This window comes from Oncorhynchus tshawytscha, linkage group LG26 (genome assembly GCF_018296145.1).
Source record: "Oncorhynchus tshawytscha isolate Ot180627B linkage group LG26, Otsh_v2.0, whole genome shotgun sequence".
NCBI lineage: Eukaryota > Metazoa > Chordata > Actinopteri > Salmoniformes > Salmonidae > Oncorhynchus > Oncorhynchus tshawytscha.
Genome location: NC_056454.1, coordinates 25,371,579 through 25,396,604, shown reverse-complemented (window position 1 = coordinate 25,396,604; position 25,026 = coordinate 25,371,579). Strand labels below are relative to the sequence as shown.

The 25,026-nt window shown below is 44.6% G+C and overlaps 1 protein-coding gene across 1 annotated transcript in view; it reads right to left on the bottom strand.

The window, feature by feature from the left end:
- LOC112225028 (transmembrane protein FAM155A-like) overlaps nucleotides 1-20,549 on the bottom strand; it is a 159,716-nt gene extending 139,167 nt beyond the window's left edge. Inside the window, exon 1 of the mRNA XM_042306928.1 lies at nucleotides 19,232-20,549. Within this exon, the coding sequence (XP_042162862.1) occupies nucleotides 19,232-19,963 (732 nt within the window). The 5' untranslated portion in view covers nucleotides 19,964-20,549. The remainder of the gene's footprint in view (nucleotides 1-19,231) is intronic.
- Between the last annotated feature and the right edge of the window lie 4,477 nt (nucleotides 20,550-25,026).

Here is a 25,026-nt window from a genome sequence, read left to right as displayed (position 1 = left end):
AACCTCAGGAGCCTGAGGAAATGTGGCTTGGCCCCTAAGACCCTCACAAACTTTTACAGATGCACAATTGAGAGCATCCTGTCGGGCTGTATCACTGACCTGGTACAGCAACTGTACTGTCCGCAACCACAGGGCTCTACAGAGGGTGGTGCGGTCTGCCTAACGCATCACCGGGGGCACAATGCCTGCCCTCCAGGACAGCTACAGCACCCAATGTCACAGGAGGGCTAAAAAGATAATCAAGGACATCAACCACCCACGCCATTTCCTGTTCACCCCACTATCATCCAGAAGGCGAGGTCAGAACAGGTGCATCAAAGCTGGAACGAGACACTGAAAAACACATTCTATCTCAAGGCCAACAGAGTGTTAAATAGCCATTACTAGCCCGCTGCCCTATATACATAGACATGGAATCACTGGTCACTTTAATAATGGAACGCTAGTCACTTTAATAATTATTACATGCTGCTTTACTCATATGTATATAATGTATTCTATTCCACTGCATTTTAGACAATACCACTCCGACATTGCTCGTCCTAATAGTTATATATTTCTTAATTCCATGATTTTACTTTTAGATTTGTGTGTATTGTTGTGAATTGTTAGATACTACTGAACTGTTGGAGCTAGGGATACAAGCATTTCACTTCACCCGCAATACCATCTGCTAAATATGTGTATGTGACCACACACACTCAGTGCCGCTGAGTTTTAGCATACTAGGCTAGCTGTAGCCCAGTGCCATGTTAAACAGTAGACTAGTGTGGCTATGTGTTTACTGTGGCATGCTAGGCTAGCTGTAGCCCAGTGCCATGTTAAACAGTAGACTAGTGTGGCTATGTGTTACTGTAGCATGCTAGGCTAGCTGTAGCCCAGTGCCATGTTAAACAGTAGACTAGTGTGGCTATGTGTTACTGTAGCATGCTAGGCTGGATGTAGCCCAGGTGCTAATGTGAGGTGCTGGGATTGAAAGGTGTGAATTCGGACAGTTGGAGGCCTGGATACAGACACTCCTATCATCCCCTGCCCCACATATCTCTTTCCTTCTGTCATTCTCTCTTCCTTTTTTTCATCTCTCATTTACAGCACAAACACTCTACGGCCATAACACACCTGTGTGTACAAGCAGCAAACATCTTTACCCAAAAGTAGCTGTGCTTTGTGTGCTAGTAACAAACTACAGCCAAATGTACCTTTGCTTTTTGTGTTAGCAAAAACACTCTACATCCAAGTGTAACTCAGTGTGCAAGCAGAAACACTTAGCACTACCCACATGTACCTGGGATTAGTGTTTTAGCAGCAACAACTCTACTTCAAAATGTAAATGCTAGCTGCTCAATGTGAAAGCAGCAAAGCAACCACAGGGTAAGCAGTGGACAAAAGGTGGTTTGGTAAGGATAGGACAATGAGCTGGTAAGCTTGGTAAGGATAACAAGCTAAAAGGATTGGGCATGGATAGGAAGGCTAACATGGTTTGTAAATTAAGGAAGGAATAACAAGATAGAGACTTCCCATTCATTCCAGGCTACACTCAATACAGCAGACTCACCGACCCCTCACTCTCGCTCTCGCCCTCTCTCTTTCTCTCTCTCCAATCTGGCGCCTGTTTCCTGTTACCATAGTAACCCAACTCACCCTCCCTCCTTACCTACCCTCCTCGCCCTCTCTCAAACATGCTATAACTCCATCTCTTTTTCTTCTCCTTACCTCCTCTCTCCCTCACTCATTCTCTCTTCCAGCCTCACACAGTTTAGAGTGAGTGGAAAAGAGCACTCTCCTGTAATGAGGAAGAGAGGGAGAAAATAATTCATTTTCTTCATTAAATCATTTAATACTGTGGAATACTAGATGCCAGGAATCAAACCAATGAGTTTTGGGGGAAAAAATCTCTGTAATGAATGTATGTATATTATTCTATGATTGATACACAGAGAACGAGAAATACTGCAAAACAAAAAGGCACACACACAAACACTAAAGCAAACAGAGAGGTGCTCCGGTGCTAATGAGAGCTTTAATGTCAACGAGGCACAGACAGATTAGAATGGTGATTACCCTGAGAATGGGCCCACAGTACACACACACGCTCACACACCAGTGAAGGCATTACTCCACCTTTGAGACTTTCCTGGCTGTACCTGTACTGTTGCTTAGTTCAATCATCCATGCACAGAGACACAGAGAGAGAAAGACAGTGAAGGAGAGATAGAGTGCAACAATGAAAGTGAGAGAGGGAGAGAGAGACAGACAGACACAAACACACAGAGTAGGGTGATGTGGGGTTGTACAAGGAAGGAATGAGTAACTTATGGACTGAGGGGGAGTGATGCAGGGACAGGGTGAGAAGGAGGGGTGAGGGACAGAGGTAAAAGGGGTTTTGTCAGTGTAACAGCCCTCATGTCCTCTGTACAGGATATGACCCTAATCACTTATGTCAATCAATCTCCACCATCTGTGCCAGAGCATTTGCTATCAGTAGCTATGTGCTGTTAACTAACTGCATCAGTGTGTGTGTGTGGTTAGGCTTATATATTTGGGATTCTATTAATCACAGGTGAAATTCACCTACCCCCAGGTTCCATTCACTCCTCCCTCTTTCAACCTTCTCTTGATTGTCCACTCTCTTCTCCATATCTTACTCATCATCATTTTGCTATCCATCTCTCCCTTCTCTCCAAATCTCTCCCTCCTCTCTGACTCACATCTAGCTTGCTCTCCTCCATCTCTCCTTTCCTCCCCCTCTACTGACCTCTCTGCCCGACACCTCACCCCTCTTTTCAAAATTGGAAATCTATAGTGGCGTTTCCACCCTCTTCGCGGAGGTGCACACACACACACACACACACACACACACACAACATCCTAAAAATGAAGAGTGGGCAAATTTGTACTTGATGCAGGTCAGACACAAACACACACCCAGAAGCCATCACACAAAGTATTCAGTGCAATAAATGGTTGAACGCTTCCATTCTTATGGAATACATCTAGCTATAATCCATCTGAAGAACAAGAATCTACTCCCCGCCTCCCCAACCAAATGAGCAGCACTCGTTCAGTGAGTGACCACATTTGATGTCCTCTGAGTGAAGGGCCCTTTAGTCCTTTAGCAGCTGGAACCTGAGAGGTCTGAAGGGAGAGGGGAGGGGATGTGAACGGGTGGTAGTGTAAATCCTATAATAAAGAGGACGGATGGAGAACAGTTTATCCAGCTAAGAGACCACACAGGAGGATTAGCCCTACAGAAAGACAGGAGAAAGAGAGGGGGAGGGGAGGAGGGATGGAGAGAGGGAGATAGAGAGCAGAAAGACAAAGAGGGGTAGAGATAATGTGATGTAAGAGGGTGAATGAGAAACAGAGAGAGGTGGAAAGTAGAGGGATATAGAGTAAGAAAAGAGATAGAAAAGAGAGAGCAAAAGCGCTGCGCGAGAGAGAGATGGATGGAGAGGGGGTTAGATGGAAGGATGACTGTGGATTCTGCGAGAGGGGGGTCATTTCTGAGGTCGAACTGGTAGTATTAACGTTGGGAGTCGTTATCTACACCCCACAATCCCCCACCCCCTAGGCCAGGGAAAAGCCAAACAGAGATAATACACACATACACACACATAACCGAAGCCATTATTTGGATTGGGATCGCTAAGGGTAATGTACAAAAGTACAGTATTATGTTTGGTTTCAGGTAAATGAATAAGGATCAAGTAGAGTTAAATGGAGAGTGCGAATGTAGTTCTCTTGGGTATGTTCGCCTTCATCCTACAGGTGCTTAGGCTGTTTGCTAAGATCTGAAGATATGGAGCTCAGTTGCTCTGTAATCCCCAAGGCCTCTCCTATCTGGTAGTGCTGATGGGCTGTGGCTGAGCAGCTGAGGTAGAGAGCAGTGCTTCTAATGGACAGAGGGAGAGCAGCAGAGAAACAAGATCTCACGGTTTGACCAATTTGACTTCAGATACCGACTTTCGAAGTCGCTCCAAACGTCAAACTTCGAGGTGTTTTCAATACCCTGGGTTGCTTCTCCTACTCCAGCCGCACCCTGGGTTGCTCCTCCTGCTGCAGCTGCACCCCGGGTTGCTCCTCCTACTCCAGCTGCACCCTGGGTTGCTCCTCCTACTGCAGCTGCACCCTGGGTTGCTCCTCCTACTCCAGCTGCACCCTGGGTTGCTCATCCTACTTCAGCTGCACCCTGGGTTGCTCATCCTACTCCAGCTGCACCCTGGGTTGCTCATCCTACTCCAGCTGCACCCTGGGTTGCTCCTCCTACTGCAGCTGCACCCTGGGTTGCTCCTCCTACTGCAGCTGCACCCTGGGTTGCTCCTCCTACTGCAGCTGCACCCTGGGTTGCTCCTCCTACTGCAGCTGCACCCTGGGTTGCTCCTCCTGCTGCAGCTGCACCCTGGGTTGCTCCTCCTACTCCAGCTGCACCCTGGGTTGCTCCTCTTACTCCAGCTGCACCATGGGTTGCTCATCCTACTCCAGCTGCACCCTGGGTTGCTCCTCCTACTCCAGCTGCACCCTGGGTTGCTCCTCCTACTCCAGCTGCACCCTGGGTTGCTCCTCCTACTCCAGCTGCACCCTGGGTTGCTCCACCTACTCCAGCTGCACCCTGGGTTGCTCCTCCTACTGCAGCTGCACCCTGGGTTGCTCCTCCTACTGCAGCTGCACCCTGGGTTGCTCCTCCTACTGCAGCTGCACCCTGGGTTGCTCCTCCTACTGCAGCTGCACCCTGGGTTGCTCCTCCTACTGCAGCTGCACCCCGGGTTGCTCCTCCTACTGCAGCTGTACCCCGGGTTGCTCCTCCTACTGCAGCTGCAGCCTAGGTTGCTCCTCCTACTGCAGTTGCACCCTGGTTTGCTCCGCTGCTTTCGCCGGCGCATCGCTGATGGTTAATTTAGGCATTAATAGAGTTAAACAAAAACAACTCCATGCTTAGGTTTAGGAATTTATTCCGAAGGGCTAAGGTTTGGGATAGGGTAAAACAAAACAAGCCCTATCACTGGGATTGAACATCCGACCCTCTGAGCCGGACCTTGCAGATTACTGTATGTCCATCCACCACCCCCATCCACAACGCCCTAGCAAAACCCATTACACCCCCATCCACAACGCCCTAGCAAAACCCATTACACCCCCATCCACAACGCCCTAGCAAAACCCATTACACCCCCATCCACAACGCCCTAGCAAAACCCATTACACCCCCATCCACAACGCCCTAGCAAAACCCATTACACCCCCATCCACAACGCCCTAGCAAAACCCATTACACCCCCATCCACAACACCCTAGCAAAACCCATTACACCCCCATCCACAACGCCCTAGCAAAACCCATTACACCCCCATTCACAACACCCTAGCAAAACCCAAGCCTACTTGACAGTAATTGTCACTCTACTGGCCTCTAGGTCATCAAGCTGCTCGTTATGGCGCACACCTGTCACCATCGTTATGTGCATCTTCAGACTCACCTGGACTCCATCCCTTCCCTGATTATCTTCCCTACATGTCACTCCCTTTGGTTCCTTCCCCAGGCGTCATTGTTTCTGTTTCATGTCTGTGTGCTGTTCGTGGTTCTTGGTTTGTATTATATTCTGTTTACTTTATTACAACACTAACTCCTTGAACTTGCTTCTCTCAGTGCACATCGTTACAATAATAGGCTGATACACTGCTACGAAACACTACAATGCACACACAACAGAGACCTACAAAACACACCATCGAGATGCAAAGAGTTCCACACATATAGGCCGACACATGCGCACGCACACAAGCACACACACGAACAGCTTGCTTTAAGGATAAAAACACGATAGCATAAGATGCCAACACAACACACAGAGACAGATAAAGTCATATATAACAGACAAAACAAGCTATAAAACATTCTGCATAACTCTCTACACACACAGAAAATATTCTATACAGCACCTGGGGCAAAGAGAGAGAGAAAAATAAGTGATAAAGAGATGGAGAGAGAGAAGAGAAGCTTGAGAGAAAACAGAGAGAGAGAGAGAGAGAGAGAGAGTGTATTTCACTAGGGAACACACACACAGAGGGGGCTTAGATATCATCTCTTTCCATCAGAGCTACACAGCCTCTCTCTCCTTCTCCCTCTCGGACACACACACACACACTGACATAACATTATCTGTGTTTTCATCCTCTGAACAATCAGATCATTCTCTGCGGCTGAGGGACTGAGGGAGGCATGGGCATAAGGATGTGCTTAGCTTCAGCTCACACATGACTTCATTAGCACAGCACAGCCACACACTGGCTGTTGCTTGCTTGCTGCTCTCTGTTCTACAACCCATACATCAGAGGATTGGGGAAGAGATGCTGTTTTACTGTTGGCTGATCATTAAATTATGACTTGTATGTCTGACTGTACAAGCAACAACACACCTATAGGAACCATGCTATGGGCCCTTCAAACTCAACTCTGGACCTCGAAGCCAGTTCTACTGCATTTTTTCATTGTTCCCCTCTAATCAGGGATGGATTTAGACCTGGGACACCAGGTGTGTGCAATTAATTATCAGGTAGAACAGAAAACCAGCAGGCTCCGGACTTCATAGGGTAAGAGTTTAATTGCCCCTGTTATGGGCTATAGTAGATGTCCAATGACCGTGCCCTGACCAACATGTTTGACCCTGGCTCGCTCTGTTCATACAGGGTTAGAAAACTCGCTTGGTCAAAAACAAACAAAAGCCATTCTTTCTCCTCTATCATACGGCTGTAATGGTCTGTAATACACACAAAACACACCACACACACACACACACACACAACATGGTTAAATGGCAGCCACTGGGTCCTCTGATTAAAATGGATGGGGTTAGGCTCAGGTGCTCAAATGAATCCTCTGTTATTAAAAGCTGAGAAAATGTGTAAGTAGTTAGGTTTCCATCCAATTGGTGACAGACTTTCATGTGAATATTCTAAAATCAACTTAAAAAACACATTTTTCCACCAAGTAAAATGTACTTGTTGCGAATAAAAGGCTGTGCGTGAAGACATAGTGCACATAAATATACATTATGCGGTTAAATTCCCATACAACGAATAAAAAATACAAGTCCAATGGGTTTCCACCGCATTCTCACCTGTACGGATGGGTTTCTCAGAACATTTTCTACGTTATATAGGGAGGGTGTCCACTCTGGTACTGGCACGTGCGCTCTAGCCAACTGCTTGCAGATACAATGTGGGTATAGTCTGCATGATGAGATTATTATGGACAAAAGAGCGAGATTATTCTTATTGGTCAAACGGCAGTAAAGCATCAATCATCATGTCACAGAAAAAGGTCCTCGATAATGATTGGAAAGGAGCATCAACTCGTCACCTTGCACTTTCACCACCCTGCATATTTCCCAGACTACCTTGCCTTTCGAGTGAATTGTAGAGTTACCGCCCATGACTGTATATGTTAGTGACAGAGACATCACTGTTGCAATTTTAACTGTTCAGCCCTGTGGCTGTCATTACCTGACCATAGAGAGCCCTCAGGGCTCAGAGTGTGACTAGGGGGGTTTTCTAGTTATTTTTGTTCTATGTTGGTGTGTGAGTATGGTTCCCAATTGGAGGCAGCTGAATATTGTTGCCTCTAATTGGGGATCATACTTAGTGTGTTCCTTTTCCTACCTGCGATGTGGGATATTGTTTAGAGTTAGTACCTATGTGCGCTACGTATATTGTTTAGAGTTAGTGCCTATGTGCGCTACGTATATTGTTTAGAGTTAGTGCCTATGTGCGCTACGTATATTGTTTAGTTAGTGCCTATGTGCGCTACGTATATTGTTTAGAGTTAGTGCCTATGTGCGCTTAGTGCCTATGTATATTGTTTAGAGTTAGTGCCTATGTGCGCTACGTATATTGTTTAGAGTTAGTGCCTATGTGCGCTACGTATATTGTTTAGAGTTAGTGCCTATGTGCGCTACGTATATTGTTTAGAGTTAGTGCCTATGTGCGCTACGTATATTGTTTAGAGTTAGTGCCTATGTGCGCTACGTATATTGTTTAGAGTTAGTGCCTATGTGCGCTACGTATTTGCACGTTGCTTCATCTTTGTTGTTGTTTGGAAGTTCACTATAATAAATATGTGGAACTCTACTCACGCTGCACCATGGTCCACTTATTTATATAACGATCGTGGCAGTGGCCTTCACCAAGTGAGATCCTAACTGAATATGTCATCATTCAAATAAAATGATTTAACACAATACAACACATATTACATAAAGACCTTTGAGGGCCTAGTTTTACCCTAATACTATGGGCTGAAAATCATGGTTTACAGGCAAAATCAGGCCTGCAAGTCACATTATGCTGGATGTAAAGTGATGTGTAATTCCTATTGGAATCCAACCAGAGTGGGGATATCCAACATTTGCCATTTGTGTTCAATTTGCATTCAGAATTTAATTTGATTTATTTAATTCACCTTTATTTAACCAGGTAGGCAAGTTGAGAACAAGTTCTCAGAATGACTTCCAGGTTAGGAAGACTAAGATATGAGACTACCTAAAGCATCTAAACTGGAACAACCATTTCAGTAACGGGTGCTAGTAACAGATTTGATTAGCTTAGAAACATATATTTTATTTATATTTGAGCTGCATAAAATTAATAATACAACTGGTTGCTTGCATGCTGATTGGACAAGCAGAATTCCCAGCCATGCTGATTGGACAAGCAGAATTCCCAGCCATGCTGTATTGGCCGTCACAGACACACTATGCCTGCTAACGGTTCCATCTGAAAGGGATCACTGTGCCTCCATAAGAATATCATGCTCATGTTGTTGAATCATTTCTTCTACTCAACTAGCACATTATTTCCCCTCGCTTCCAGCCTAGCATTTAGTTTGGTACAGAGGAGGTTAATATAAGCCTCGCTGTTTGCCAGTCCGACCTCGGAAGCAATGTTTCAATATAGAATTTCCATCTGTGTACCATAATTAGAGTGAACTGTGCCCAGACGAGATGAGACAACGCATCAACGTCATTATCATGTAAATGTAAATAGAAAAAAAACTCTAACAAACGAAAATGCAGCTAGTGCACTGTCCTTTCAGGCTCAATGTTTGACCTGACTGAGTTAGCTGAAGTTGGGTAGCAAACTAGCAAGTGACAAAAAAGTTATTCAGCCTGCATAGCAACCATTTTGCTTAGAGCAGACGGCCAGACCTTTTGCATAGCAACTATGCAAAAAGAGCCACGTCTGTAGCAATATGACCAGAATAACTAACAACAAGATATCTGTCCAGTGTGAAGACACCTGTACCATGTCTTCATTGACATTTTCAACCTCTCCCTGACCGAGTCTGTAATACCAACATAAAGTTTAAAGTAGACCACCATAGTCCGTGTGTCCTAGAAAGCAAAGGAAACCAGCCTAAATTACGCCTGCCGAGTAGCACTCACATCGCTAGCCATTAAGTAATTTGAAAGACTGGTCATGGCTCACATATACACCATCATCCCGGAAACCCTAGACCCACTCCAATTTGCATACCTACCCCAACAGATCCACAGATGAAGCAATCTCAATCTCACTCCACACTGCCCTTTCCCACCTGGACAAAAAGAACACCTTCGTGAGAATGCTATTCATTGACAACAGCTCAGCATTCAACACCATAGTGACCCACAAAGATCATCACTAAGCTAAGGACCATGGGACTAAACACCTCCCTCTGCAACTGGATCCTGAATTTCCTGACGGGCCACCCCCAGGTGGTAAGGGTAGGCAACAACGCATCTGCCACACTGACCCTCAACACAGAGGCCCATCCTGTACTCCCTGTTCACCCACAAATGTGTGGCCAAGCACGACTCCAACACCATCATTAAGTTAGTTGACAACACAACGGTAGTAGGCCTGATCACCGACAATGATGAGACAGCCTATAGGGAGGAGGTCAGAGACCTGGTAGTGTGGTGCCAGGACACAACCTTTCCCTCAACGTCAACAGGAAAAAGGAGATGTTTGTGGACTATAGGAAAAGGAGGGCCGAACACACCCCCATTCACATCGACAGTGCTGTAGTGGAGCGGGTCGATAGTTTCAAGTTCCTTGGTGTACACATCACCAGCAAACTATAATGGTCCAAACACATCAAAGTCGTGAAGACGGCACAACAACTAATTTTCCCCCTCAGGAGACTGAAACGATTTGGCATGGGTCCCCAGATCCATAAAAAGTTATACTGCTGCACCATCAAGAGCATTCTGACAGGTTGCATCACCAACTGGTATGGCCACTGCTCGGCATCTGGCCGTAAGGCTCTACAGAAGGTAGTGAGTACAGCCCAGTACATCACTGGGGCCAGCTACTCGCTGTTTATTATCTAGTCACTTCATTCCTACCTACATGTACAAATTACCTCGATTAACCTGTACTCCAGCACATTGACTCGGTACCCACTTTTTATAGCCTCATTATTGTTATTTTCTCATGTTATTTTTTACTAAATATTTTCTTAACTCTATTTTCTTAAAACTGCAATGTTGGTTAAAGGCTTATAAGTAAGCATTTCACAGTAAGGTCTACCTGTTGTATACGGCGCGTGTGACAAATACAATTTAAGTTGATTTGTTAAAGATATAATGCATATAATGCATTCAATTTTGTGTTTACATCCCAATATGACACTTTATATACATCACAGAAGACTGAAATATAACAATACTGTTTGACATAGAAACACTGGATTTTCGGCGTAAATAAAAGTATGTTTATTAATTAGGAAAAATAATAATAACATTCCACCCATGAGGACACTAGGTCATTTTAATAAAGGAAAGTGCTACTTAATCAATCAATGTAGATGCAAAAACAAAGATATTGAAAAACAAACAATAAAAATGTAAAATATACCAACAAAAGAGCATGCTGGGAAATATGAAAATGAGGGGTGTGGTTTTACACTGGTTATATAACACAAACACTGGGGTTATTTTACACCAATGAGTGGTAATGAAACACTTACAGAGTTAATTTAACACTTGGGATCAACACTAGGAATGTTACACTGAAAAAACAAACCCTAGGTAACACTGGTCAATTTGCTGCGCTAGTTTCTGCTGTCTGGTGTGAGCACCAGATGACTCAACAATGGAAGAATCTCATCAAACAGCTGTGAGATGGAGAGACACAGGGAGAGAGATGGAGAGACAGGGAGAGAGAAGGGAACAGAGAGAGAGAAAAACAGAGGGAGAAAAAGGGAGTGAAGAAATGTGAGTATCTCTGTTGGTTAGACTCTGTCAAAGGTTGTGTGAGTAGCTTCACATACAGTTGAAGTCATAAGTTTACATACACTTAGGTTGGAGTTGGAGTCAACCACTCCACAAATTTCTTGTCAACAAACTATAGTTTTGGCAAGTTGGTTAGGACATGCACTTCGTGCATGACACAAGTAACTTTCCCAACAATTGTTTACAGACAGATTATTTAACTTATAATTCACTGTATCACAATTCCAGTGGGTCAGAAGTTCACAAACACTAAGTTAACTGTGCATTTAAACAGATTGGAAAATTCCAGAAAATTATGTCATGGCTTTAGGAGCATCTGATTGACATCATTTGAGTCAATTGGAGGTGTACCTGTGGATGTATTTCAAGGCCAATCTTCAAACTCGGAGCCTCTTTGCTTGACATCATGGGAAAATCAAAAGAAATCAGCCAAGACCTCAGAGAAATAATTGGAGACCTCCACAAGTCTGGTTCATTCTTGTGAGCAATTTCCAAACACCTGAAGGTACCACGTTCATCTGTACAAACACCAGTACGCAAGTATAAACAATGCAGCCATCATACCGCTCAGGAAAGAGACACGTTCCGTCTCCTACAGATGAACGTACTTCAGTGCGAAAAGTGCAAATCGATTGTACTTTTTGGAGAAATGTCCTCTGGTCTGATGAAACAAAAATAGAACTGTTTGGCCATAATGACCATCGTTATGTTAGGAGGAAAAAGGGGGAGGCTTGCAAGCCGAAGAACACCATCCCAAAGCACAGGGGTGGCAACAGGGTGGCAGCATCATGTTGTGGGGGTGCTTTGCTGCAGAAGGGACTGGTGCACTTCACAAAATAGATGGCATCATGAGGCAGGAAAATTATGTGGACATATTGAAGCAACATCTCAAGACATCAGTCAGGAAGTTAAAGCTTGGTCACAAATGGGTCTTCCAAATGGACAATGACTCCAAACATACTTCCAAAGTTGTGGCAAAATGGCTTTAAGGACAAAGTCAGGGTATTGGAGTGGCCATCACAAAGCCCTGCCCTAAATCCTGCAGAACTGAAAAAGCGTGTGCGAGCAAGGAGGCCTACAAATCTGACTCAGTTACACCAGCTCTGTCAGGAGGAATGGGCTAAAATTTACCCAACATATTGTGGGAAGGCTACACGAAACGTTTTACCCAAGTTAAACAATTTAAAGGCAATGCTACTAAATACTAATTGAGTGTATGTAAACTTCTGACCCACTGGGAATGTGATGAAAGAAATCAAAGCTGAAATAAATCACTCTCTCTACTATTATTCTGACATTTCACATTCTTAAAATTAAGTGGTGATAACTGACCTAAAACAGGGAATTTTTACTAGGATTAAATGTCAGGAATTGTGACAAACTGAGTTTAAATGTAATTGGCTAAGGTGTATGTAAACTTCTGACTTCAACTGTATGCTTAGTTCAATTCCATTTTATTAGATTTCACTTGTATACCAAGTAATTTATAATATGACACTGCACTGCATTAACCCAACAAAAGCCAGGTTGACAGAAAATAATGGTAAGAACTACAGTAGGACCATGGGGGAGAAGGTGATGCTACAAATCATAAAGGGGAGAATGTAGAACTGCAGGCACCGCTTTGAGGTATGGATATTTTTAGATGATAGAGAATACAACACAACAAACAAGGCTTCCTGTGTAGTAAGAAAAGCAAATCAACCAGGAACACAATTGATATCGACTTCCATATTCACTGTGTGATTCCTCAATTTTGCAGTAACTCGGCTCTCCTGCTGTGTGTTATGGTGCTACTTCACCTTCATTCCCATCATGATGGCCAGGCAGGTCAGGGGTCACCATGATTTCACGGGGTAGCTCTGTACAGTTTCTCCAGAAGCCTTCTGCAAGCTTTGTCTCCCCGAGTCGTTAATTAGCTACTAGCAGGCATTACTGTTGAACTCATCTGATAACTGGGCTCTCCTGTGCTACAGAGAAGCCTGAAGCACTGAGAGAGAGAGAGAGAGAGAGAGAGAGAGAGAGAGAGAGAAAGGAGAGAGAGAGAGAAGGAGACAGAGAGAGAGAGAGAGAGAGAGAGAGAGGGTATAGAGGGATGCTGCGAGCAATAGGCATGCAGAAATACAAACAGAGAGATAAACGGAGAGTTTAGGAATCATTAAGCTAAGTGTATGTGTTTCTCTCGCTCCCTTTCACTCTCTCCGAACAAAAGAAAGCATACATACTGTACAGCTACGTGCGACCAGTGTGAAATGGCTAGATAGTTAGCGGCGCACTCTAAGGGCGTTTCACTCGCTCTGAGACCTTGAAGTAGTTGTTTCCCATGCTCTGCAAGGGCCGTAGCTTTCGTGGAGCGATAGGTAACGATGCTTCGTGGGTGACTGTTGTTGACGTGTGCAGTGGGTCCCTGGTTCAAGCCCATGATGAGGGACGACGCTGTTACATACACCCAAAACCATTTACACCCCCTTCCTCTCACACAAACATAATTTTAAAAAGCACACACACATAATGTAAACACACAAACAATGTGAATAATTTATTGCTAATTAATGACTCGTGGAGTCATAGATCTGATTGGGTGCAATAAAGAATTCACACAGCAGGCCATTATATCATTAGCTGCAAAGCTGTGCTCTGTGCTGGACTGAATGGACTGGTAAATGGGGCTACTTCCTGGGTGCGACACGTACATACGTACACAAACACACACACACACACACACATAGCAGTAGTCAATTATAGCTGTGGGAAAGAAAACAGGAATAAACTGGAATATTGACAGAAAGTCAAGAAGCGAGGCGGGATATTGACAGGTTTCTCCTGGACTAGGTCTGAGAACGCAGGTGGAGAGGGAGAGAAACATTGTGTCTGTGGAAAGACGCGTTTCCATGGGAGTTGAGGCAGAGATAGAGCACTTGTCTAAGAGACACATTTCCTTATCTGAGTGCCTGGGGAGAAACAGTGTCAGCTCATATGGAGGGGAGTTTCCCTGTTTCCATAGGCCTGTTGCTAGCTGCTGCTGCTGGGAGAAAACGCACATAACTGTAATTGAATTTTACCCAAAGCCACCATCAGAGAGAGGGAGGGAGGGAAGAGAGGGAGGGAGGGAGGAAATTACAGGGGGCATGCTGTATATGTGTACTGATATTATCCAACAGTGAGTGAACTGTGTGACATTCAGAGGTTCCCTCTATATTATGTAGATTAATGCATTATAATCTGAACTGTAGTAAATGACATGTTTACCAGCTGAAAACGGTCAGAATCACCTTGACAACTGACATAACATACAGTATAAACATCGCTCCTTCTGGATAAGCCTTGCCGTCGCGCCTGTTCTTTCCAAGAGCTGAATTTAAAGAGAAATTACTTCCAAATATATTCATTTTACTATGAAACTTCATCAAGTGGGCAAAAGACATGATAACATGAATTCAGCAAAGGCAAAATAAAAGATAGAGACACGGTCCCAGAGAAAAGGACAGAAGAAAAGAAAGGTGGAAGAGAGGGAATGGGAAACTGAAAGTGAGTGACACACAGAATGGAAGTTCAAGACAATACACGTGGAGGGAATGAGAGAAATGAATAAGAGAGGAAAGGCTTATGAGAGAGATAGGTTGAGAATTGTAGAGAAAGAGTGAATGAGATGGTGGGCAGCAGAAGCAGGGGTGGAGAGGGAGGCAGTGGGCCCTGTGAGGACAGGCCTGTAATTGAAGCGAAGGAAAAAGACCTTAACCCAGATCAGTATCTATCACTCTCCGGCAGGAAGAAAGAGCTCAACACCCGCAGATTTCCTGAGAGGGCGACAGATGAGGACAGAGGGAAGAGGAGAGAGAGTGGAGGGAGAGAGAGAGGGAGAGGTAGGGGATGATGTAGCGACAGATACTGCTGATTGCAAAGATTACTTCTCTGAGAAAACCTGGCCGCTGTGGGTACACTGCCCTTACTCACTCTCACACACACACACACACACACGCACACAGGCAGGCAGACAGAGCTCAGAGGAGATCAGCATGTTGAGACAGACAGAACCCTCGAGACATGGTCATCTGAGAGGAGGAGAATTATGCAAGTGCAAATTAAATTACACCGGAAGAGAGAGGCAGGCATGGACCTGCAGGAATCACTGGGCTCTGCGTGTATGTGTGTGTGTGTGTGTGTGCGTGCGTGCGTGTGTGTGTGCGTGCGTGTGTGCTATTTGTTATGCACATTATGAAAACACACACACAGAGACACGGACAAACAGACTGAGATGCTATCTGGTATGTGATGAGCCAGGTTCACACAGAGATCAAAGGTTTTAAAGATCACACATGGACAGGACGGAAAGAGAGAGAGGGGGAAAAAGCATGCCTGAATGTAATATGGTAAAACTCACACACAAAGCAACTAACACATTGTGTGTGTGTTTGTTGTGCCACATAGAGCACCCAGCGGAACACAAAAGCAGCCCTTTGACACCTGATACTCACTAGCTGCCAGTGTGTGAGAGAGAAGATTAGTGGTCAGAGTAACCATCGCCTCTTATTGGCTCTCCTGACGCAGGGCCTGTAGGCCTATTACATCTCTCTCTCTGTCTCTCTCTCTCTTTTTCTCTCTCTCGCTCTTCCCTCTCTTTCATTCTCTCTAAACTACATTCAACAACTAGAGGAGGGACATTGAACAATACATTAGCTACCCCTTACCTCAGCTCTCTCCCTCCCCTGTCCTGCCCTATTAACCCCTCTATTCTCACCCATACCGGATATCGCTCAGGGCAAAGGGCCTCGGAAAGAGAAAGGAGGGCGGGGAAGAAAAGAGAGGATAATATCCGTTTTGCTAATTCTGCTGTTTGTCCAGCTTAGTGGAGTGGGTTCTCTAGGCGGTGACAGTATGTGATTCAGGCTTAGAGTGCTGTGCTTGTCTAAAGGTCACACTAACACAGGAGCCCATTAGCAATTCAGATGTGGCTAAGAGGGTAAGAGGCTGCACTGGTCCCAGTACCTGCTGCCTGCCTGGCCCTTATTGCATTATCAGGGAGTATAGCGGCAGCTAGCACGCTCAACACTGATTATGTGACAAAAAAGGGGAGGGGAGATGTTATGTATCTGTTATGTAACACACTGCCGTTCAAAAGTTTGGGGTCACTTAGAAATGCCCTTGTTTTTGAAAGAGAAATACATTTCTTGTCCATTAAAATAACATCAAATGGATCAGAAATACAGTGTAGATATTGTTAATGTTGTAAATGACTATTGTAGCTGGAAACTGCTGATTTTTTATGGAATATCTACAGAGGTGGACAGCAGCCCATTATCAGCAAAGAACTTTCTCCTGAAACTTGTCAGGCTATTCTTGTCCTGAGAAATGAAGGCTATTCCATGCGAGAAATTGCAAAAAAAACGGAAGATCTCGTACAACGCCGCGTACTACTCCCTTCACAGAACAGCGCAAACTGGCCCTAACCAGAATAGAAAGAGGAGTGGGAGGCCCCAGTGCACAACTGAGCAAGAGGACAAGTACATTAGAGTGCCTAGTTTGAGAAACAGGCGCCTCACAAGTCTTCAACTGGCAGCTTCATTAAATAGTACCCGCAAAAAACACCAGTCTAAACATCATCAGAGAAGAGGCGACTCCGGGATGATGGCCTTCTAGGCAGAGTGGCAAAGAAAAAGACATATCTCAGACTTGCCAATAAAAATAAAAGATTAAGATGGGCAAAAGAACACAGACACTGGACAGAGGAACTCTGCCTAGAAGGCCTCTTCACTGTTGATGACTTTCTATTCTGGTTAGAGACAGTTTGCACTGTTCTGTGAAGGGAGTAGTACACAGCATTGTAAGAGATCTTCAGTTTCTTGGCAATTTCTCACATGGAATAGCCTTCATTTCTTAGAACAAGAATAGACTGACGAGTTTCAGAAGAAAGGTTTTTGTTTCTGGCCATTTTGAACCTGTTATCGAACCCACAAATGCTGATGCTCCAGATACTCAACTAGTCTAAAGAAGGCCAGTTGTATTGCTTATTTAATCAGAACAACCGTTTTCAGCTGTGCTAACATAATTGCAAAAGGGATTTCTAATGATCAATTAGCCTTTTAAAACGATAAACTTGGATTCGCTAATACCCACAGAACACATTCATTCACTCACACATACACACACTCTCTCTCTCTTTCCCTCTCTCTCTCTCTCTCTCTCTCTCTCTCCCTCTCTCTCTTCCCACTCATTCCACCCCCATATCCCTAGCACATCTGGGACAGCAGATCTACCAGCCAAGGTCAACTCCATTACTGCTGCTGACAGAAAATCACACTGACCATGAAGCTTTTACACACTGACCTCATATCCTGACATTAGACCGACTGAGATAAGCATACTTGTAATGCTAGGCATAGACTGAATGATTATAGATTGGAGTTTCTGATTCCAGTATGATCAGCTGAAGGAGGAAAACGGATGGTTGCTGCTTATTTCCGGAGGATTTTAACCAGAGGCCTCGCGGGGTTCTATATACTTCAGCACCATGGACAGAGAACACACCTCACCGAGGACCAGTGACACACAGCTGAGACCGAGACCACCACAGAGAGAGAGAGAGAGAGACAGAGAGAGAGAAAGAGAGAGAGAGAGAGCAGCCCGTAACAGTCTACTGCACAACAAATGAAGAAATAACAAGTGTAATCTAGCCAATGTCTCTAACCTGTGTAGCATTGCTGTTTTCTGCAACATGACTGCACAACCATGACTGCACATAACATTTGGGGCAACAATACATTGCCAGTGACACCTGCGATTAAATGTGTGTGTGTGTGTGTGTGTGTGTGTGTGTGTGTGTGTGTGTGTGTGTGTGTGTGTGTGTGTGTGTGTGTGTGTGTGTACGATAGTGTCATATATTCCACGTTGGTGCAATAATAGCAAAACATGTTAGTTTCAGTCATGCTGAGCTCACAACACAACGTGAAACAATGTGCATCATCCCTCTGAAAGACCCGTTTGTTGACTTGTGTTGACCAACTGGGGCAGCGGTGTACTGCTCTATGTTCCAGAGAGATATGTCATCGGTACAACAACAAACCGGCTACAATGAAAAAGCCTTCCGGTGGATTAGGTACAGAAATCACTGGTACACTATTAATGTTATTGAAATGCTAGCACCTCTGAGCTCTGGCTGAGCTAGGCACTAGGCCTTCCCCTCTAGTACACCCTCTCCTCTGATAGCCTCCAACACGGTAACAGATGATCACATCACCACACTGCCGAGGCCTTGCTACAGACCTATAAGGCTACACCCCCCTAACACAAACACACACACAGAGAGAGAGAAAGAGAGAGAGAGAGAAAGAGAGAGAGAGAGAGAGAGTGAGAGAGAGAGAGAGAGAGAGATGGGGGGGTCGAGATCTAGGTCTGATGCTTTCAGAACCATAGAGAGCACCTCTCTCGCTCTCTCTCTGGTTAGTTGGAGAACCAATCCCTTGGGTTTTGACACCGTTTGCGATGCAAAGATTATATCTGAGGAGAGAACCTAATCAGGGGCACAATCTATTTTTGTATTAAGATGCTTCCTTTTTAGTGTAGGCTTGTGATTCTTTGGCTGCAGCCTTTAAAGTATCACAATACATGCCAGTTATACTCAATACCCTATTAGATTCAAACTCTCTAACACTCTTTCTGTTTGCTGTAGGCTATGTGACACAATCATCACACATTAACTCCTGCACAAAAATCTACAAGTGCGCGTCCACGCTCGCTCGTTATCGCACAAACATACACACGCACGCATGCATACATTGCAGGAAGGACAAGTGGGGTGATGCCTCTCGCAAACTATTTGAAATCATTCCAACATCGTGATAGATATCGGTTACCATGACGACTGGGAATCAATCCAAGCCCAATCAATCTAAGCCCCCTATATAGGCTAAAAAGACAGTAGCCTACCTATAGTGCTTTGATATGTGAAAGCCATTCACATCCTACCTTGCATTCCTCCATACATGTCCTGACCGAGTATTCATCAGTCTCATATTTCTCAACCAACTGCTCAAACTCCCGGTAGTCCTCCTGAGCTTGCCGGTCAAAGCGCTGGTAAACCCGGACACACTCGCTGCATCCCAGCGTGTCACCCTCAGCCACGTCCAGGCTGCAGTTTATATTGTCCGGACTTGTAAACCCGTTAAACAAATCCAAAAGAGAGTAGGAATTACAAAAAGAAAGATACAAATCGCTCAGATTCAAGTCCGCCGACTGCGTCCTCTCCCCGCCCCCGGAGAGGCCCAGGCAGACGGGCTCTGCGTCCGTGAAAGTGAAGCAGTCTTTGGACAAGCTGTCCGGGTGACAGGTGTCCAGTCGCCACAGATGTTTGGTAGAATTCCCTATAAAAATTACATCTGGCTTTCTGGCAAGGGGGCCGTGGGGGGAATGGGGGTCAGAGGAGGGGGTATGGTGGTGAGTGGAGTTTGGGTACTCGACCATGTCCGTAAAGGCGAGCCGCTTGTCCTGCCGCTTGTCTCGGGTCCGCGTCAGTTTGGCCTCGGCGCAGAACCACAAGTGATCAGAGAGCAGGACGGTGATGAAGAGAAGAGAGGCCAGCGATAGGCGCCATCTCTGGGCCCGCTCCGACTCGGTAAATGGCTTCTCGTTCTCTCGGGGTGCAAACCAGATTTTTAAGCCGTCATCTTGCTTCCGACACATCCAAGCACCCCTGGTCATATTTTAGGAAAAGCGCAGCTCTGGCCGACTCCACCGCGGGGGCTCCTCTGCCACTATACTCATTGACTTTGGGAGATGGACTCTGGTTATTTATCCTCGGTAACGGTGGGCTGCAGTGCCGCCGCCGGTCCTGGGCTCTCCTCTCTCGCGCCAGACGCCGTCGGTGTGTTATTCCGATCCAATTAGCGCGCCCGCACAGATTAAGCCTCGCGCTGCCGCATCCCGGTTCTCCATGGCTCTCCGGGGGGAAACCACGTTCTCTGTAACCGCATGCCTCGCACCTCGCTCCCTCTCTTCTGCTCTCCGGGGTGGTGCTCGCGCGCAGAGAGACCAGCTGTGGCCAGTTTATCAGTGCTGTTGCCGTTACTGCTGCAGTTTCCCGGATTCAATTATGAGAAAGCAAAAGCCATTTGATTGTGCCCCAGTTGATTTTTTCCGGTTCGTATCTGGGTTGAATGCCTTGGATCTTTTCTCCCAATGGCCACAGTCATCTTGGACCTGGGTTAAATTGCCGCCATGTTCGTCTTGAACACTTTTGGGGGGAGCGGGGTCCGTTTGCGTCATCTCCATCGTTACGATAGCTCCATCGTTGCGAAGTGGCGTAGCAGCATACTACCTATTACACACTCAGATACATGCAGGCATTTAATGGCACTATTCCACCACGCAGTCATGAAATGTGAGGTCTTATACCTGTTACAATCTGGGTTGGGAAAAGATTGACTATATATATATTCAGCACAGTTGCTACTATATATGCAGTTCAGACATTGGGGAGAAGTATGGCAGAAAAAAAGTAAATGTCACGAAATGTCTCAGTGCTAAATATGTATAGTGCAAGTTGATCAACAAATCATTTGCCACATTATTTCGATGCCATGAATGACAGATCATGAGGAATGTACAGCTAGACCTATGGTACGATACGGCATTCAGCTAAATGACATGCACAGTCACCTCCAATAATTATTGCCACCCTTGATAAAGATGAGCAAAAAAGACTGTATAAAAGTAATAATACAAATAGCTTACTGAGCTATATTGAATGATATGAAAATATGAACATTATATTATTTTATGCTAATACAATTACTCAGAGAAATAAATGTTGTTTCAAAAGTAAAACTTTTTTCTCTCAAAAAGATAGGTGTCATAGTTATTGGCAGCCCTGTTTTCAGTACTTTGTGCGACTCCCCTTGTGAGGAAAACGGCACTGAGCCTTTTTCTATAATGTTTTATGAGATTGGAGAACACATTGGGGGGGATCTTAGACCATTCCTTCATGCAGAATTCTACTTTCCAGATCCTTGATATCCTTCGGTCTGAACGTATGGACTGCCCTATTCAATTCAAACCACATGTTTTTAATGAGATAGCCATAGCAAAATCTAGATTTTTTTTTGTGGAATTTGATGTGTGCTTGGTGGTTATTGTCTTGCCGGATGGTCAATGTAAAGCTACGTTTCAGCCTCCGGGCAAAGGCATCAGGTTTTGGGCTAAAATGTCCTGGTACATGGTAAAGTTTATGATGCCGTTGACCTTACCAAGGGCCGCAGGACAAGTGGGAACAACATAGCCCCGTGTTGTTGGAGTGCGCTCTCCCGCCCCTCGCCCCCAGGGATTTGGTATGAACCCGGAGTGTATTATGCAGGGGGAAAGATGGGCTTTGACAACACCGGCACTGCTAAGAAACCACGGCTGTCTGATTCGCATGGCTGCACGTTTAATTGGCAGGTGTGGAAACATGAGGTTTGTGTATAGACTATTCTGCCAAGTGATATAGGCTACTGTGTGTGTGTTTGTCCCGTAACCTTGCACCGTCCATGGTGTCTTATCAGCATTGCAGTGTTTGGTCAATGGCTTTAAAACAAACACACAACTTCTATGGTAATCAGACTCACTTGTGTGTGTGTGTGTCTATGTGTGTGTGCGTGTCTGAGAGCGATAGAGATAAAGAGAGAGAGAGGTTTCTGGTTAGCGTGTTGAATGTAAATGACAGTATTTATCCGCATCCTTAAAGCTGCCAAATCATTGTCAGTTTGAATTGCTTGGAGTGCTACAAAGGAGACGAGAGAGTGTTGCTTAATGTTAATGGGGCGCATATTGGAGAAGCCAAGAGATGATTATCTGAATCAATTTGAGTCGGGGTGGAAAGCGCATATTCAGCTCATCTCTGATGTCACGTGAAACAATGGCGAAGAACAAAACATAAAACATGTGAACGGCATCTAAAATTAAACTAATTATCTGCCTTGGCTCTGATAGAGAAAAAACAAATGTATTTTTCAGCGTGGTATTTTGTCTCTATGTTAGGTGGAGCCATCACTAGGACTGGAGGCATTGTAGCCTAATGTATTTTTATATTTAACTAAACCCAGCATCTGCAAAGAAACACTCACTCACGCAAGCACACAGGCACCCAGGCATGTAGACGCGAGCACACACACACACACACACGCACGCGCGCGCGCAGTTAGACGAGGCAAATTCGATGGAAATGAGCTTGCTAGAGTGACCAAGGCAGTTAACTCACACACACAAACACACGCACACACTGCACACAGAGCCTGCGCTGAGCAATGTGTTTGATGACGCTAGTAAACTCACTACTAAACAATGTGCACCTGCTCGATCATTTCAGGACTACTCACAGTACTAATAGGCCTAAGCCTAAATCAAAAGGCCCTTCAAAAACTGTTTTTCGAGGACTAAATAATTCACCTGAACACTGCCTATCTATGAGAGGAAAACATGTAATTTAAATTGCAATGCAGTGTCACCACTCCTTGCTCTCACTGAGGGGATTCGATAAAGCTGCCCCGGGTTGCACCGGGTTATGGCACATCACATGACCGGACAAAACCTGTGAGAGAGACGTGCCCTGCTCAAATCAAACAGCAACGTAATCTGTGCTGCTCTAATCTTCGCTGCTAATCTGCGTTGCTCATATTGTCAACAGTGCAGCATTTTGCATTGTTCAGAAACATCTCTTTACCATAAAATAAACCTATCCTTTATGGAGAAACCACATTAATTTCACATATGAACACATGATCTCGTGTTCAGGGGACCTGTGTGGTTCTGGTTCTGACTCATTTTTTCTTATATATATATATCAATCTGTGGACACGTAGATCGAAATGGCTTGCATTGAGCGGTCACTGGAGTATGTCTCTTCTGCATATGTGAAGCAGAATGTGAAATCGGACACAACTTGAGATGTCCCTACCTACCATTTAATTCGCTCTTCGGACTGTTCATCAACTCCTGGCTGAACCCTAATTCACAGCCACTAACAACGCAAAAAACTCCTTACATTGTAACGCAGCAGGAGAGAGTTGCTTTGTGGCTGTAGCTCATTCAGCGATTGATTTATAGCCAGTAATCTAAAATAATTCATAGATTTTAAAACAAAAAACACTGTCATAGATAGAACATATTCACATGAGGTGAAAGGGGAGTTCCCAACGAGTTCAGGAAGCCAAGATAGAGCTCTGTGAGATGTTCACAGCGATGGAAAATATGCACATTTTCTCTAACAAGGGTGGGTTGCAACATGGTTTAAATTAATCTAGGATTAGAGCTAATCTAGGTTTTGTAAAACTAGGTTGATAATTAATCAGAGCTGTGTTGCACCACTCATTTTTAAATCTGGATCAGTTAAGCTATGATTAACGTTTTTAAACTATGATTAGTGACATGTTACACCAGTATATTCTGTCAAAAAGAAGGAAGACACCGCGGCCATTTTATGCAACAGATTGAATGGCTCGACATGGATTAAAGAGAAGAGGGACCCAAATTGGATGAAGGCGTGCTGGAAAAACTTAAGCAAAATCCAGAAAGGGTGCGTCAGAGGAGAGGCAGGGGCTGTTTCAGACTGGAGGTGGGCCGCCGTCCAAGGGAATTGATCCTCTCTCCCAGAAGATATGCAAGATGGAGAAGTTTGCCCTTCTCCTTAACCCCTATGATGACGGACAACTCGACCTACCAATTTTTAGTAAGAATAAATAACTGGTAAATATCAGACCATAATACACATTAAAACAAACATTAATGCTACTTCACGACAATGTGACTGTTATCAGGCCCGTTACAGCATGTTGCATAACATCACTTGCACCAAGGCTGGGCATATAAGCCCCAATTCAAATGTTGTACAAAATAAATAGCATGTAAATAGCCTACTAATAACCTCCTTTCCTTTAGTTGAGCTGACACCCTGTGCCATGGAGAAACAGCAGTGCCTGTATCTCGCACCTCAGCAAAAACACTAGATAGGGCGTTTGCCTGGCCTAGAACTGACATGAACCAAGCTCATATTGATGTTTTGAGGCTGGAGAGAGAAATCTACTGCAGATTGAGGTCCTGAATTTACAAAAAGAGGTAGAGCAAATTCAGAAACTACTTTAGGGAAACAAATGCCCAGTGTAAAGAATGCTAATCTTTTTATTTACAGTTTTTTCCAACTGCTTACACGTTTTCAAAAGTGTCTCCTTTTCAAAACTCTAGACACAATTCCCAAAACTGCACACACAAAATGCCACACATCTCCTTCAAAATGTAACACGGCATTCAAAATGCCATAAACACATGTCAGAATGAAGCATTTGCATCAAATGGCAAACACTGCTTTCATAATAGTACATTTTTGGATATACCATGTAAACACTGTTGTTCTGAATCTAAAGCTCTTTCATAGGCTTATATCTACATGTCAATACGATGTTCTACAGTGAAATTAATCTGCTGAGAGGGCTAACAAGTACACTAAACACCAATGTAATGTAGAAACAGAAACTATTTATTAAGTCAAACATTACTGTTGTACACAGTAGCATACAACAAAACCATAAACATATGTTAACCAAAAGTATATTCTTTAGAACACAGTAAAGTCCACAATTGTGTGTGTGGGGTCCCAGGGGGGCAGTCCAAGAATTGTAGGGGGGGGCAGTCACCAGTGCTAAGCTACGCTTCATCTCTTCTCCGGCCTGGTTCTGGCCACAATACTTCATCCACATCACAAGATAAGTTATCTTGCCAAACATCGAGGGAAGTAT